Source organism: Amblyraja radiata, chromosome 1 (genome assembly GCF_010909765.2).
Source record: "Amblyraja radiata isolate CabotCenter1 chromosome 1, sAmbRad1.1.pri, whole genome shotgun sequence".
NCBI lineage: Eukaryota > Metazoa > Chordata > Chondrichthyes > Rajiformes > Rajidae > Amblyraja > Amblyraja radiata.
In genome coordinates this window covers 61,828,378-61,846,417 of record NC_045956.1, presented here as the reverse complement: position 1 = coordinate 61,846,417, position 18,040 = coordinate 61,828,378, and the positions used below count along the sequence as shown (strand labels likewise).

The following is an 18,040-nucleotide window of genomic DNA, read 5'->3' as shown; positions in this document are numbered from 1 at the left end:
GGATTCTATTACGGTGCCCTGTAATTAGGTATGTTGCAAAGCCTACCTGAAGCGTCCTTGAAAATCTGCCGTTGCGGGTGTGCGCGATTTTGGCGCCGTTTAGAGGGGGCGGGTTTAAAACGCGATTTTCTCTAAGCTGTTCCAATCAAAAATGTTCAGCCTAGTTAATTATTAACGAAAAATCGCTGGAAGACCCCGTCGCAAAAGCTATTATTAGGTTTAAAGGCCTTGAATAATAGTTATAGTAGTTTAAAAATCAATCTCTAAACCCGCGACCGCCAGCAACCGCAGGGTCTCATAAAGCAAATAGCAGAAGTTAGGTTGTATATTTTTACATTAAAAAGGGCTTCTAAAGATCCCTTTATACAAAGTTTAATATTGCGAGTAGCTCAATTTGGGCCCATTATATCGCGCAGTATTTTTCTCGGCATTTGGGGCACAAATCTAGCGCAATGTGAACGTTCTAAACCAGCGCGTTCCACAGGGACCCACTGGAAAGCTGATTTAAATGGGCATTTATTTACAGCAATTAAACACTAAATTCCTTCCATTTGGCCTATAAATTAATGTAAATGAGATTTAAAAATCATGTTTTATTGTGAATTATTTGTGAATATTATTTGGACATTTAGGCTATTTAAAAATGTTAATCATTTATTAAGAAATGGATAGATGTTTAGATCTAGTAATTGAAGTCTGAAATTAGCTACAATTAGGTAACTAACTAATTATATGCTTTAATTTCAGGTCATCCAAGTAAGATTATTTTATATTTGTTTCAGAATGCTTCAATCTATGATAACTGAAAATTTCATTCAGTTCTCTTAATTTTTAAGAAAGTTATGGGCTTTTGACTGTTCACGATCACAGCTTTTTTGTTATGTCCATAGAAAATCAATAGGGAACAAGATGCTAATTTCCCAGTATGAAAATGGCCATAACTTTTTAAACACTTGAGATATGAAAGTGAATTAGGTGTCAAATTAAATTTATATTTATGCTTTATCTGATGGGATAAATTACAGACTTGATTTTTAAAATCTCAAAATTTTGTAACATTGCTACTGTAATGGGGGGACTATGTATAAACACTGCTGTAATTTCTACATGTTGAAACCAAAATGTTTAACAATGGCCTTTATTAAAATCTGACAATGTGCATTTTAACCACATGTGATTTTTTCTATTACAAATTGTGGAGTACAGAGGCAAATAAATAAATGATGGGTCTTTGTCCCAAACATTATGGAGGGCACTGTAATTGAAATTGGACGGTTCTTTTACGAGGAAAGAGTGGAAAGACTAGGTTTATATCCCTTTAAATTTGGAAGAGTGAGAGAGAGGTTCTTGGAGTAACGGGGAGGATCTGGAGAAATGTTTCCTCTTTAGGCTTTAGAGATGCAACGCAGAAACAGGCCCTTTGGCCCACAAGTCTGCACTGACCAGCGATCACCCTGTACACTAACCTACACACACTAGTGACAATTTAACAATTTACCAAAGCCAATTAACCTACAAACCCAGAGAAAATCCATGCGATCACAGGGAGAATGTACAAACTCCATACAAACAGCACCCTTAGTGAGGATTAGGCAGGTCTTTGGCGTTGTAAGGCAACAACTACCGCCGTGCCACTGTGCCTTCTTGTGCCGTCATACAGCACAGAAACAGGCCCTTTGGCCCAACTCGTCCAGGCTGACCAAGATGCCCCATTTCATCAAGGCCCATGTTTGGTTCACATCCCTCTAAACCTTTCTATCCGTGTACCTGTCTTTTAAATGTCCTTGGAACTTTCTTCCTCAAATGGCAGTGTAGGCAAAGTCTAAGGCCATGATAGATAACGACAACGGGTGATAGGTTATCAGAAGGCAGATGGATGTGGAATTGAGGTTATCGTCAGAGGTAGTCAGATAGTTAGAGCAGGTTTGAAGGGTGAGTGGCCTACTCTTCCTTGGTTATATGCAATGGGCAAGGTTATTTTACCTCAGTTTAAATGCTAAGGGATTCAGATGTTCAATGGAGTTTGTACGTTCTCCCTGTGACTGCGTGGGTTTTCTAGGAGTGTTCCACTTTCCTCCCAAAGACGTACAGGCTTGTAGGTGAATTTGGCTTCGGGGAAAAAAAAATGGAAGTTGTCCCTACTGTGTAGGATAGTGCTAGTGTACAGGGTGATTGCTGGCTGTCGCGGACTCGGTGGACCGAAGGGCCTGTTTCCGCGCTGTATCTCTAAAGTCTAAAGGGGTTCAACATGTTGGACAAATAAACATACCAACAACTTGGGAAGACCAGAACTACAGACCACAAGTATAATAATAACACTTCATTTTACAGGAATTTAAAACACCTTTTTTCAAAGAGCAGGATGAATATGGAAATTGCTTTGAATCAAATTTCAAAAATGCATTTAAAGAGAAGCTTGATGAGGATAAAGGTATAAAAAGATCATACTTAGGTGCTTATGTAGGGTGAAAGCATAACATATACAAAACTGTAGAGCCAGGAGCAGGCCCCTCAGCCCACAATGTCCATGCCAAACACGATGCAAATTTAAACTAACCTCCTCTGCCTATGCATGATCCATATTCCTCAGTTCCCTGCATATCCATGTGCCTATCCAAAAGCCTCTTTGATGTAATCTATTGTATCTTCCTCCATCACCACCACTGGCAGCATGTTCCAGGCATGCACCACCCTCTGTGTAAAAAACTTGTCTGACACATCTCCTTTAAAGCTCTGCCCTCCAGTGTTGGACGTTTTCAACCTGAGAGAAAGGTTTTGACTGTCTACACCATCCACGCCTCTCATCATTTTATATACTTCTATCAGGTCTCCGTGTCAACATCTGATGCTCCAGAAAGTTGGTCCCATCTCTCCTTATAGTTAATACCTCTAATCCAGGTAGCATTCTGGTAAACCTCTTCTTCACACTCTCTAAAGCCCCTGCGTCCTTCCTGTAATGGAGCGACACGAAGTCCACACAATACTCCAACTCACTAACCAAAGTCCTATAAAGCTGCAATATGTCTTCCTGACCCTTACACTCAATGGCCTGACTGATGAAGGCAAGCATACCATTTGCCCTACCATTCTTTCTGCTTGTGTTGCCACTTACAGTGAGCTATGGGCTTGGACCTCAAGATCCCTCTGCACATCAATGCTGTTAGGGCTCTTGCCATTCACTAACTGTATACTTTCCCCTTATATTTGTCCTTCCAAACAGTTACAACTCACATTTGTTTGATATTCCATCTGCCAATTCTCTGCCCATTTCTGTAACTAATCTATTTGACAGACTTCCTAAATAGGTGAAGTCCGTGACTTCACCTATTTAGTGTCATCTATAAACTTATCAACCATCTACATTTACATCCAATTCCTTTGAATATGTCACAAACAACTGGAATCTCATGTTTTCAAGTGAATATGGACCAGGTGGAATCTCACCCAACACATACTGATTCACTACAAAATTCAGCAACACATTGCTGGTAGCACTAAGCGAGTTAGGAAGCATTTTTGCAGGAAAAGGGATAGTTTTTAGGTCAGGATCCTGCATCATCATCCCTTTACCTCCACAGATGCTGCTGAGCCATTGACTTCTTCCAGCAGTTTTTTTATTTGCCCCATTTTCCCAGCATGTGTATTTCCCAATTCTCTGTGTTTCCACTACAATTTTCATCCTCGTCTCTTCATCAACTGAACAAACACCAAATGTATTGTAGTTATTGAATCATTATACACAAAACCTTATGCTCCAATCACTGAAGTGAGAAAAACTCCAAAGTGAATTCGAAGTGAAGGGCATCAAACAACTGTGAACACAAAACTGTAGGTTTCAGTTAAAGTAAAGTTTCAAGTTGTATAAATTTCAATTTATGTTAGTTGCAAGTGAATATTAGGATACCTAATGGATGATCAGCATAATCAGGTCCCTGGATATAACTCGGAACAGCCCTCATGGCAGTCTATGAAGAATAAAATACAAAACATTAGAGGTTCTAATAATTTCAAAATATGCTTGCAAATATAGTAGATATTATTACATTTTCTCCTTTATGTCAAGTTTGAAAAGCCATCCAGAACATGGGAATATATACTTAAAGTTACACTGAGTCTGAAAAGGGTCCTGACCTGAAACGTCACCTATCTATCTTCTCCAGGGATGCTGCCTAACCTGCTGATTTACTCCAGCACTTTGTGTTTTTTTTGTTACACTGAATCGGACATAAATTCAAGAAAATTGTTCAAAGAATAGACAGGGGGATGAGAGAAATTTATTTTTCATCAGAGTTGGCAGTGGCCTCTAACTCCAAAAGGATGATAAATGTGAAAATTCTGATTGCATTAAATGTATTGGGATGTGTGTATAGAATGTGAACTACTAAACTGCAGAGCATTCTTGGGAGGTGGGATTGAGCTGTGTTATTCTTTTCCAGCTGGAAAATAACACAATGGGCCAAATAGCCTCCTTCTGAGTTGAAAACCTTCCATCATTCTATTATTCTAGATAGGCAAGTCATTCTAAAAGTAAACACTGAATGTTTGCATTGTGCCCTTTCTAAACAGATGGCACAAAGAGACACAAAGTGTTGGAGTAACTCAGTGAGTCAGGCAGCATATCTGGAGAACATGGATAGGTGACGTTTCGGGTCGGGACCGTTCTCCAGTCTGAAGAAGGGTCTCGATCTAAAACATCACATATCCATGTTTCCCAGATATCCTGCCAGACCCACTCTGCTACTCCAGCACTTTGTGTCTTTATGTTATAAACCAGCGTCTACAGTTCTTTGTCTCTTCAGACAGAATGCAGGTTCCCTGTATAAAGAAAGTACAAACACAATGTTTGCACTCTTTCAATCCCCTACTGAATACAGTATTAATTGAGGACCATCAATATTATGCCACTGCTCAGGAGCAGCAATTCAACAGTATCCGGCAAACATTGATCGCAGGACAGTTGTTAGATGCTCTTATCAGTGAAACAAAAAGATAATTAAATTGGAAAAAAATGGTTGATTCAAGAACAGTTTTGTTGGATTTGTTAAAAAACTAAACCACGACCAAAAAATTGATTAAATTGCTCAATTTGTAAGGAAGGTTGAGGGTAAAGCAATAGATATTAAATATATGAACTTTCAGAACACAAATCAATAAAGTACCAGTCAGGAAGTTTAGTAACAAGATAGAAGGTAGCAGAAATAAAACAAAAAGTGCTGGAATGGAAGTTAAATTGATTCACATGATGGGTTCTAGTGGTTTTCAACACAGATTCCCCGCAAGGAGGTGTTTCCAGACCCTTGCTATACACTCATGAATCTAACTCCATCTACAAGTTTGGAGATGATACCACTGTGATAAGCCGGATCATGAACAGCGATAATACGGAGTATGGCAAGGAGATAGAGAACTTAATAACATGGTGTCAGGACAACAACTTCTCCCTCAATGTCAGCAGGACAAAGCAGCTAGCTATCAACTTCAGGAGGCGTGGAACAGCATCAATGATGTCAACGTGACAATGGTCGATAGGTTCAGGTTCCTTGGCTTAAATGTTACCAACAATCTATCATGAAACAACCACACTGATGCGATAGCCAAGAAGGCACACCAGCACCTCTACTTCCTCAGGAGACTGGAGAAATTTAGACATGTCTCCATTGACTCTTACAAACTTCTACAGATGTATTAAAGAAAGCATACTGTTCAAGAAGGAACTGCAGATACTGGAAAATCGAAGGTACACAAAAATGCTGGAGAAACGCAGCGGGTGCAGCAGCATCTATGGAGCGAAGGAAATAGGTGACGTTTCGGGCCGAAACCCTTCTTCAGACTGAAAGAAAGCATACTGTCAGGTTGCATCACAACTTGGTTAGGGAACAGATCTGCCCAAGATCGCAAGAAATTGCAGAGTTGTGAATAAAGCCCAATCCATCAGACAGACCAAACTCCCCATCATTGACTTCATCTACACTTCATGCCTCGAAAAAGCAGCCAACATAATCAAAGATTAGTCCCACCTTGCTCGCTCCTTCTTCTCCCCACTCCCATTATCAGAAGATAGAGAAACATGAAAGAGCACACCACCAGACTCAGGAACAACTTCTTCCCTTCTGTAATCAGGCTTCGAATGGTCCTTCCATAAGCTAGGATACCCCATATGTTGGAGATTAGACTTGGTGCGGTACAATGCTGAGACCTATATTCTGCACTCGGTATCTATCTCTTTGCTTTACCTATTGTACTTGAGTTTGGCTTAATTGTATTTGTGTATAGTATCTGATCTGTTTGGATAGCATGCAAAACAAAGCTTTTTATTGCACACGTGACAAGTACACGTGACAATAATAAACCTAAACCAAGTGGACGTTTTTTTTGCACTGAGAAGTGGCTTGCAATGGTGTGCCAAGGTTCAGTTTTGGATTATTTCCTCTTTGTAATCTGTATAAAAGAGAACAGGTGGTTTGTAGATGAGGTAAAGACATTCAATATCTCAGATAGCTGCAGCAACTTACATGTTGACATTGATAATCCTGGTGAACAGGATTGTAATTAGCAAATCACTTTTATCAGAGGTGGAATAGAGTATCACATCCTTGCAGGGAAAATAAGACTTCTTGAAAATTAGTATCTAAATACGTCTGAGAAACACGAGGTGCAGAGTACAAATTTCATACCTTTCATTCATTTGTTCTTTGTACCTTTCATATCTCTAGTTTCCCACTCCCCTGACTCTGTCTGAGGAAGGGGCTCGACCCGAAACGTCACCTATCACTTTTCTCCAGAGATGCTGCCTGACCCGCTGAGTTACCCCAGCTTTTTGTGTCTATCTTCTATATAAATCACTAACAGTGGTACTAAAGATGGTGAAATAAAGATTCACAAGAAGGTTTGCAGAAATGTGTGGTTATCATTAGAGACAAGCTATTTTTTTCTAGCTACTAAAGTAACTGCTGAGGAGTGACTGATTAGGTCCAAGATTCTGCAAAAATCTGACGATAAAATAGAAAAATGTCTTCTCTTGTGGGGAGGAGCAAAACCACAAGTCATTTAATAAGAGTCAAACAGGATATTCAGAATAACAATTAAGAATTTAATTGTTCCATTTTGGTACATAAGACAACTAGACACTCTTGATAGAAATAGCTTCTTTACGTAAAGAGTAACAAGACTGTGGAATATGCTACAACAATAGAGTTTAGATGTCAAAGGTCAAGGTCAAAAAGGTCAAAAACTTTATTTGCCATTTAAAAAGACACACAGAAGACACATAGAGCATTGTAGCTTGCACAAACACTATATCAGGACATCAGTTCATTTTGTTGTGTTTTGGCCAAGAGTCTCACTGTTGCAGGGAAGAAGCTCTTAAAAAAGCGTGTTCTATTTGTGGCGATACTGTCCGCTCGTCTGTGCCTGAGGTTGTATGTGCAGTTTTTGTGTTTGAGCAGGGAGTGAGCTGGATGTAGTGTGTCTCTAATGATTCTCCCTGCTCTTTTTTGACAGCGCTGTGTGTAGATTGTGTCCATGGAGGGGAGTTCAGTTCTGATGATCCTCTCAGCAGTCTTTATGACTCTTTGCAGAGCCTTCCTCTCTATCTGTGTGGTGTTTCCATACCACACCGTGATTCCTGTGGTGAGGATGCTCTCTACCAGTCCTTTGTAGACCTGGGTGAGAGGGCGACAGTGCAGACCAGCTTTTCTGAGCAGCCTGATGAAGTACAGTCTCTGCTGGGCTTTTTTCACTGTGGCTGCAGTGTTCAAAGTCCAGTTCAGATCTGATGTTATTTGTAGTCCCAGGTATCTGTAACTGTCAGCCCTCTCCACCACAGTCCCCTTGATGATGAGGGGCTGCAGGGGGGGGTGGATTTTTTCTGAAGTCCATTATTATTTCTTTTGTCTTGTCTGTGTTGAGGCTTAGGTCGTTCACCTCACCATAGGCAAGAATGTCGTTCACCAGACTCCTGTAGCCCGACTCGTCCCCCCCCCCTTGATGAGGCCCAGGATGGTGGTATCATCCGCATACTTAATAATGATGGTGTTTTCCTGGGTGGAGACACAGTCGTGTGTGTACAGGGTGAAAAGTTTGGGACTGAGACAGCAGCCTTGTGGTGATCCTGCGCTGACGGTGAGCTCTGCAGACACCCTCCTTCCCATCCTCACCACCTGTGGCCTTTCAGTCAGGAAATCTAAGATCCAGTTGCAGGTGGGAGTCGGGACGCCGAGGTCTGTCAGCTTCTCAGTCAGCCTGCCCAGGCGAATGGTGTTAAAGGCCGAGCTGTAATCCAGGAACAGCGTTCTGACGTATGTTCCTCTGCTGTCCAGGTGTTGCAGGATGTGGTGTAGAGCAATGGCCACTGCGTCGTCCACTGAGCGGTTGGGGCGGTAGGCGAACTGGAGGGGGTCGATCATGCCCGGGACCATGTGATTGATGTGTGTGAGAACCAGTTTCTCTAGACACTTCATGGCAACTGGCGTGAGTGCCACTGGCCTGAAGTCATTCAGGGTGGATGGGTTTGTTTTTTTTGGAACTGGTACAATGGTGGAATATTTAAAAATACGGGGGACCACTGCTTGGTTTAAAGACAGATTGAAGATGTCTACATACACTCCCGTGAGTTGTTCTGCACAGGCCTTCAGAACTTTAGGAGGGACGCCATCTGGTCCCACAGCCTTGTGGGGGTTCATCTGCCTCAGAGCTTTCAGGACCTGTATGGGTGTCACCTGAAAAACAGTGTCCGTGGGGTTGCATGGGGCTTTTGAGGGGGTGTCTGTGTTCAGTCTGTCAAACCTGGTGTAGAAGGTATTAAGGCTGTCTGGGAGGGTGACATCCTGGGGGTCTGTGGTTGGTACTGTTTTCTTGTAGTTTGTGACTGCTTGGATTCCCTGCCACATACTGCGTGTGTTGTTACTTAGGTAAAAGCTTTCAAGTTTTTGGGAATAAGCCCTCTTTGCAGCTCTGATGGACTTCTGTAGCTCGTACCGGGCTTTCTTGTACTCCCTTTGATCTCCTGACTTAAAAGCTTCCTGCCTTTTCCTGATCTTCTGTTTTATGTTTCCATTGAACCAAGGTTTCTGGTTTGGAAACACACGCACAGTTCTGGGAGGGGCACATATAGATGTGCACCAGCTGATGTAGTCACTCACAGCCTCTGTGTATTCATGAATGTCATCTGTGGCCACCTTAAAGATGTTCCAGTCTGTAGCCTCTAAACATCCCTGCAGGCTAGCCTGTGCACTGTCCGTCCAGGTGTTAACAGTTCTGACTGTGACTGGCTGTGCCTTAAGCCTCTTGGTGTAGGTGGGCTTGAGCCGAATTGCCAGGTGGTCAGACTTGCCAAAGTGGGGTATTGGTTCAGCTGTAAAAGCATTTTTGATATTACTGTAGCAGTGGTCCAGTGTCTTATTTCCTCTAGTTGGGAAAGTCACAAACTGATACAGTTTTGGAATGGTTTTCTTGAGGTTGCAATGATTAAAGTCTCCCAGAATAATAAAAGCAGCATCAGGATATTTGTTTTCATGCTCATTGATCATGTTGTGTAGCTCCCTGAGTGCAGCCTCTTCTTTGGCAGAAGGGGGAATATACACGACACTCACAATAATACATTGCAGTTCTCTGGGTAAATAAAACGGCCGTAGCTTCACAGTTAGATACTCCACATTCTCAGAGCAAGATTTAGAAATAAGCTTACAGTCGGTACACCAGGTTTGTTTGACGAGGACAGCCGTTCCTCCGCCGCGGGTCTTGCCGCTGTCCGCTGCGCTCCGGTCCTCCCTGAAGGCCGTGTAGCCGTCTGGTGTTATCGCCTCATCGGGTGTCCCTTCCCCCAGCCATGTTTCACAGAAGCACAGCATGGAGCAGTCCTGTAAGTACCTCTGCGTGGAGATCCGAGCATGGAGCTCATCCATCTTATTTACCATTGACTGGACGTTAGCAAACAGTATAACCGGGAGGGCTAACCTTCCACAGCTAACCAAGCGCCGGAGTCGTCGTTCGGTCCCTCCCCGTCTGCCGCGTCTCCGCCTGGGCCTGTCGTTGTCCGGGTGTCGGCTTAGCGACGAGTCGCCGTAGCGTATTAGCTCAGGGTAGGGGTTAGACGTGCTCGGGTCTAAATGTCCGAAAGGACTGCGCTCTCTCAGCCGTAGTAGGGTCGCCCGGTCATAGACGCCATTTGCTGACCATGCTGTTACCGTAGTATGGCACAAAATTACAAGAAACAGACAAAAAACCAGGTTGACTCTGAGAGCTCCGCGACGTCGCCCTCTCAGGAGCGCCATCTTGGATATGCATTTGAGGAAGGTCATCAAGGGTGACTTGAGTAGTTGAGACGATGTTGGGCGAGTCCAGAACCAGGGGCCAGTCTTAGAATAAAGGGGAGGCCATTTAAGACTGAGGTGAGAAAACACTTTTTCACCCAGAGAGTTGGGAATTTGTGGAATTCCCTGCCACAGAGGGCAGTGGAGGCCAAATCACCGGATGGATTGAAGAGAGAGTTAGATAGAGCTCTAGGGGCTGGTGGAATCAAGGGATATGGGGAGAAGGCAGGCACGGGTTATTGATTGGGGACGATCAGCCATGATCACAATGAATGGCGGTGCTGGCACGAAGGGCCAAATGGCCTCCTCCTGCACCTATTTTCTATTTTTCTATGAGATACAAAGTGGAACATCAGTGCAAGCATGAATCAAGTGGGAAGAATGGCCTGTTTTCTAGTTAGAGATTTCTGCAGTTTTCCGTTGAATGGCACACATGGAAAGATTCCATAAATAATTTTAGAAGGGTGTTAGACAGATACTCGAGTATATGAAAATGGAAAGTTGTGACAATTCTTGCCTGGAGCCAGCAAAAGCAACAATGCACCAAATGCACTCCTTCAATGATACTCAAATTCCAAAGAATCAGTGTCCTGTATATTATCCACTTAACTTGCACATCATCCACTTTAACTTGAGGAACCAATTGTTCAACAAATGCTCCTTTCAGCTTGTTTTATATGAATGAATATAAAGCCAGTAATCAACATACCAATGGATAGTGCGGTCTTAGTTTTCCTGTGTATCGATACCCAGGCCAGGGATCTATATTCATTTCACCTTTCTCAGACTTAAAAGATTCTTCGTTAGACTTTTCATTTTCTGAAGGGAAAAGCAAGTTACAATTTAGTGACCGATGCTGCAATTCTTGCAACAGTGTTCTAGAATCATTTTCTACAGTAATTTTCTTTGATTAGTTAATTAAAGCAGTAGTTTTAGCTGCAAAGTCACTTTTTTTAAAAAGCAAACAATTCTCAGCTATTACACTTTTCTCGCAACATGGTATAATTTCCACTTGGGTAGCTGCAACCCTATAGTTTGAACAATTTCAAGTTACCCTTCCTAGTCCAACTTTCTTTCCTGTGCCTCCCTACACCCTGGTGCGTACATAGTTCTCCCACCATACCCAGCCATCCTACTCCTTTCCCCTCCTTTGTACGTTCCTCTCCCATCCTCGAGTCCCTCATTTCCCCTTTGACCTCCTCTTTTCCCTCTCCCCTTCCACTTAAGTTCCTCCCTGCGGTTTTACATTTCAACCCACTTCTCTCCTTAGCTGACACCCTTTTGTTTCCTTTCACCTCTGGTCTTCGTCACTTACTCCACCCATCTGCAAATCACCCCCCATCCCCATCCCACCTAACACTTGCCAGACTTTGTTCACCACCACTTCTTTTTAAGCTTTCTCCCCCTCTCCCCTGCCCCCCCCCCCATCCCCATCCAATCAGTTTGAAGAAGGATCCTGACCCAAAATGTCATCTGTCCATTCCCTCCAGTTTAGTTTAGTTTATTGTCATGTGTACCAAGGTACAGTGAAAAGGTTTTGTTGCGAGCTAACCAGTCAGCGGAAAGACAATACATTATTACAATTGAGCCATCCAGTGTACAGAAACAGGATAAAGGGAATAACGTTTGGTGCAAGATAAAGTTCAGAAAGTCCGATCAAAGATAGTCCGAGGGTCTCCAGTGAGGCAGATAGTAGCTCAGGAGCATTCTATAGTTGTTGATAGGATGGTTCAGTTGCCTGATAAGCAGGGACAAATATGGAGTTGTGCGTTTTCACACTTCTGTACCTCTTGCCTGATGGGAGAGGGGAGAAGAGGGAAAGACTGGGGTGAGACTCATCATTGATGTCCACAGATGCTGCCTGACCCTCCAGCACTTTTGATTTTTTTCCCCCTAAAAGGCACTGATGTTTAACCTGAAAGTGTTGGTAAGACATGGAAAATAAAGCTTGCTTTTGTTGCTCACTAAATATCTGCATTATAAATTAGAGCAGCAACAAATACTACAGAAGTTAAGTCTGGTTATACGACAGAAGGCACAACTGATTGAAATGGAATTTTTAAGGAGGCGATTGTGCTGATAAGATCAAAGATTTTAAGAATAGCAATGCAATTGAGAAGAATAAACGGCTGCTGAGGAAATGGAAAACTTTCTATTTCAGGTATAGCTGGAAGCATGAAAAAAAAAAGATTTTTCAAGCATGTCACCCAAAAATGTACCTCAAGGCCATTCACACCACACTTGGAAATACAAATCAGATGCTGGTATCTGGTGCAAAAAAGTGTTGGAAGACCTTAGTGGGTCAAGCTGCATATGTGAAGGCAAAGTGATGGTCGATTGGGTACAGAAAATACCTACCAGAATGCTGCTTAGATTAGAGGATATTAGCGATTAGAGGTTGGATCAACTTGGATTTGTCTTTTAGATTGTCAGAAATTGAATGAAGATCTGATAGAAGTATATAGATTTATGAGGCATAGATAGGTTCAGAATCTATTTCCTAGAGTGGAAATGTCAAAGGCAAGAGGGCATAGTTTTAGTCAGAGGATGAAAGTTTAAAGGAGATGTGCAGGGCAAGTTTATTTTTCTTACACAGAGTGTGGTGGATGCCGAGAATGCATTGCCAGGGGTGGTGGTGGACCCAGATACAATTATGGTGTTTGTGGCATTTAGATTGGAACATGGATATGCAGGGTATGGAGGAATATGGACCTTGTACAGGCATAGAATATTAGTTCAACTTAACATCATGTTCGGCATTGACATTGTGGGCCGAAGGGCCTGTTCTGTTCCTTTGCTGCATTGAGCAACAGTAGAAGGAGCTGATGGCATCACGCTGGGCCAGGCCAACCTCACGTGATTGACCCAGTGTCACCTGGACTCCAGACCTTAAAAGAAATCGCATATCTCTTTAGGCCACAATTGGATTTTTAAGAGACTTGGAAGTTACAAGTTGGCGCTGGAACACGGTGACTTTCTGAGTGGCATTCCAGAAGAGGATCTATTGATTCATTGTTGTGTCATTTGATTGGATAATGTATAGTGAACAAGTTTTCCACTATATCTTGGTACACCTGAAAATAATAAACTAAACATTCTACACATAATTATACATTATCTTATGTTAGTTGTGGGCTCACACTGTAAAATACTTACTGGCTTTCTTATGAAGCAGCTTATGAGTTGACCAACTTCCTTTGAAGCACTCCTGAAAAAATTGACAAAGAAAGTTCAATTTAACACGAATGTACAAGAGAATCGTTACAGGTACAATACAGTCAGAATTTGAAATACAATGGAAACATGGTATTTTACCCAGGGTAAGGGAATTCAAAAACAAAAGGAAATATGTTTAAGGGGCAAGATTTCATACAAGCCTGAAGGACAACCATTTCACTCAGAGGGTGGTGGGTATATGGAATGAGCTTCCAGAGGAAGAAGTTGAGGGAAATATTATAGCAGCATTTTAAAGAACACTTGGGCAGGTATGTGGAAAGTAAAGGCTTAGAGGGATATGGGCCAAATGGGACTAACTTAGATGGGGCATCTTGGTTGGCATGGATGAGTTGGGTCGAAGTTGTGCACTTCACATTGCCTTGGGAAAGCAGCCAACATAATCAAGAACCTTTTTCACCTTGGTTATTTCCCCTTCTCCTTTCTTCTGTCATGTAGAAGATACAAAAGCTTGAAAGCATGATTTCCTGCTGTTTTCCTGCTGTTATCAGACCTCTGAAGGGTCCATTCATGAGCTAAGGTGTGGTCCCAATCTTCCAAGCAACCTCATTGCAGACATTGGACTTTTGCTCTGGAACTGTAATGCTACCGATGCTGCAAAGCCACAGCGCCCTCCATAATGTTTGGGACAAAGACCCATCAGGTATTTATTTGCCTCAATTTGAGATTTGTAATAGAAAAAAATCACATGTGGTTAAAGTGCACATTGTCCGATTTTAATAAAGGCCATTTTTATACATGTTGGTTTCACCATGTAGAAATTACAGCAGTCTCCCCATTTCAGGGCACCATAATGTTTGGGACACAGCGATGTCATCTAAATGAAAGTAGTCATGTTTAGTATTTTGTTGCATATCCTTTGAATGCAATGACTGCTTGAAGTCTGTGATTCATGGACATCACTAGTTACTGGGTGTCTTCTCTGGTGATGCTCTGCCAAGCTTGAAGAAGGGTTTCGGCCCGAAACGTTGCCTATTTCCTTCGCTCCATAGATGCTGCTGCACCCGCTGAGTTTCTCCAGCATTTTTTTGTACCTTTAATTTATGCTTGTTTTTGGGGCTAGTCCCCTTCAGTTTTCTCTTCAGCATATAAAAGGCATGCTCAATTGGGTTCAGATCGGGTGATTGACTTGGCCAGAATTTACCATTTTTTAGCTTTGAAAAACTCCTTTGTTGCTTTAGCAGTATGTTTGGGATCATTGTCTTGCTGCAGAATGAACCGCCGGCAGGTATTTGTCTGAACTTGAGCAGATCGGATGTGTCTATACACTTCAGAATTCATTATGCTACTACCATCAGCAGTTATATCATCAATGAAGATAAGTGAGCCAGTACCTTCAGCTGCCATACATGCCCAGGCCATAACACAGCCCCCACCACCGTGTTTCACAAATGAGGTGGTATGCTTTGGATCGTGGGCAATTCCTTCTCTCCACAGTGAAGGGCTCAGACTCAGAGCCTCTCCACCCTGTTGTATTGAGCCAAACCATGGACCACCTACAGCAGGCACCTGAGAGCCCTGGAACAATACTATCAAAGATCCTTACGAAAGATTCTGAGGATCAGCTGGGAGGACAAACGCACCAACATCAGCGTTTTGGAGGAAGCCAACATGACCAGCATCACCACCACAATAATGCAGCATCAACTTCAATGGAATGGCCATGTCATCTGCATGTCCAACACACGTCTCCCTAAACAAATCCTGTACTCTCAATTGAAGGAAGGTTGGCGAGCCCCCGGCGGGCCAAAGAAACGCTTCAAGGACAATATCAAGAACAGTCTGAAGAAATTCCACATCACATCAAACAACTGGGAGCACATTGCACAGGACAGGCACTCCTGGAGGAAATCCGTGCAGGAAGAAGCTGCACTTCACGAAATGGAACTACGCCGTGTCGCAAAGACAAAGCGACAGAACCGTAAGGAGAGAGAGAAGGAGGCTCGACAACTACCAACCACCGCCAGTCTCCACTGCCCACGTTGCACCAAGGTGTGTGGATCGCAGATCGGCCTCTACAGACACCTGCAGACCCACTAGTAGATGACCCTATGGAGAGGACAATCACACTCGTTTCGAGTGACCGTCGATGATGATGATGAAACAGCAATAAAGGTGATGGAAAGTGGAGGAAAGACTAGGTGCTGAAAGCTCTCAATTAAGGAGGCAATTAAACACACCTGAGCAATTACAAACACCTGTGAAGCCATGTGTCCCAAACATTATGGTGCCTTGAAGAGGGGGGATTATGTATAAACAGCTGTTATTTCTACATGGTGAAACCAAAATGTATAAAAATGACCTTTATTAAAATTTGACAGTGTGCACTTTGACCACATGTGATTTTTTCTATTACAAATCTCAAATTGTGGAATACAGAGGCAAATAAATAAATGATGGGTCTTTGTCTCAAACATTATGGAGGACATTGTATTTCCGCACACAGGTATTTATCTCTTTGTCCTTCTAAACGTTAGTCCCATATCATGCAATCATGTGTCCCATACACTGTAAATGGATCAATTGTAATCATGTATTGTCTTTCTGCTGACTGGTTAGCACGCAACAAAAGCTTGTCACTGTTCCTCGGTGCACGTGACAATAAACTAAACTGAACTGAACTTCTCTTTGTTCTTGTGTATGGCCTGATTGTATTTGTGTATAATATTATCTGATATAATTGCATAGCACACAAACAAAAGCTGTTCACTGCATCTCAAAACATGTAACAATAATAAACCAATACTAAATGATAGTCATCTTTTGAAAACATCACCACTTAATATACGTCCACACCTCAACAAGTTCCGGGCCCGCCATTATATAGAGCTGTTCTTCTGTCGCCTCCACCTCTGGGGCATTTTCTCTGGTGAGCAGTCCTCACAGCCCAGTCACAGCCTTTTCTCCCATCTCCAACATTCCTCCTCCTCTTGGACTCCCCCTGCCAGTCTTCTACTGTCTCTGGACCTTTTTACTTCCAACTGCTGACACAACATCAACTGTCTTGATTTCTCTACTGCCCTTGCCCACTCCAATTTCACCCCCTTTGAATGCATAGCCGAAGTTCTCCAGGGATGCTGCCCGACCCGCTAAGTTACTTCAGCACTTTGTGTCTTTTTCTTGGAAACCAGCATCTGCATTTCCTTGTTTCTACCAGTTAATATATACTGGTTGATTTAATCAAATAGCTTTTGCTTTGGTTTGTAATCAGCATCCTTAAAATACAAAGGCAGCTTTCCACAAATCATGAATAAAGTATAGATTACTCTGCTCATTTGTGACATTAACTACTCTTAATTTCAGACCACCAAAATTTAGGGAACAATTCAAAAATATACACAGAAAATACTAAACTGCATAAAGCTCCTCCCAGCTGTTATCAGGCAACTGAACCATTCCATCAACAGCTAGAGAGCAGTCCTCACCAACCATCTACCTCATTGGAGACCCTCAGACTATCTTTAATTGGACTTTATTTTGTACTAAACGTTATTCCCTTTATCCTATATCTGTACACTGTGGACAGCTTGATTGAAATCATGTATAATCTTTCTGTTGACTAGATAGCATGCAACAAAAAATAATATTTTCACTGTATTTCGGTACATAAACTAAACTAAATAAACCAAACTAATTATGACACTTTTAATTGAAATACTGCTTCAATAGAAGTTAACTTCACTGGACAACTTTACTACATGTGCAGCAAGGCCTTCACACAACATCATTAGTTTTGCAAATTAAGCACCTTTTCCTTCCCTGCGTGGGGGCACTTAGTTCAAATGTCATCACTGGTATTTCCACGATGTGATGAACAGGTGCCTTCCATAAATTACCGAGACAGCCAATGCTGAAATCACATCATGCCATTAGTTTGCAACACAGTACAGTTTATTCAGCGATCCCTTGAACTAATTACCCCACCAGCATTACCACAATTGACTTAACCCTTGTTAATGCAAGGACTGTAGAGGCGTTAATGCTTAGATTTATTAGTATTGGACGAGGAATTTTGGAAATGAACTTCATCTGTTCAGCAGTGGAGATTGATGTCAACAAATGCTTTCATAAACTGCACAAGGGCCGATCACATTTCCTGCAACATTCGCACTGGCAATTGCTCGTCAGATTTATGGTGGCACTGCTAAGTGCTAAATTGCATTATATGATACTAAAATGGATTCTCAACCTTTGCAAAGGGCAATAAAGTGCTTATTTCAGGGGAAATAATCCTAGGTACAATGTTCTAAATAGGACGGCATGAAGTTCATGAACAAACCTATCAAAATATGCATTCATGACTAATATAATAAAAAGGAATTGCAGATGCTGGTTTATACCAAAGATGGACACAAAATACTGGAGTAACTCAGCGGGTCAGGCAGCATCTTTGCAGAATAAGGATAGGTGACGTTTCAGGATCAGTGTCAGGGTCCTTCTTCAAGCTTTTATTTATTTATTAAATGCATTTACAATAGTTAAACAATAGAAATGGA

The 18,040-nt window shown here is 42.2% G+C and overlaps 1 protein-coding gene across 2 annotated transcripts in view; it reads right to left on the bottom strand.

Annotated features, from left to right (window-relative positions):
- The window catches only part of metap1 (methionyl aminopeptidase 1), a 54,848-nt gene that overhangs the window by 25,474 nt on the left and 11,334 nt on the right, over nt 1-18,040 (bottom strand). Inside the window, exons 2-5 of one of the 2 annotated variants that reach the window (XM_033022719.1) lie at nt 17,293-17,394; nt 13,467-13,518; nt 11,020-11,129; nt 3,905-3,965 (exon numbers count right to left, since the gene is read on the bottom strand). In XM_033022719.1, the coding sequence (XP_032878610.1) occupies nt 3,905-3,965; nt 11,020-11,082 (124 nt within the window). In that variant the 5' untranslated portion in view covers nt 11,083-11,129; nt 13,467-13,518; nt 17,293-17,394. The remainder of the gene's footprint in view (nt 1-3,904; nt 3,966-11,019; nt 11,130-13,466; nt 13,519-17,292; nt 17,395-18,040) is intronic. The other variant, XM_033022712.1, reaches the window with a different exon arrangement.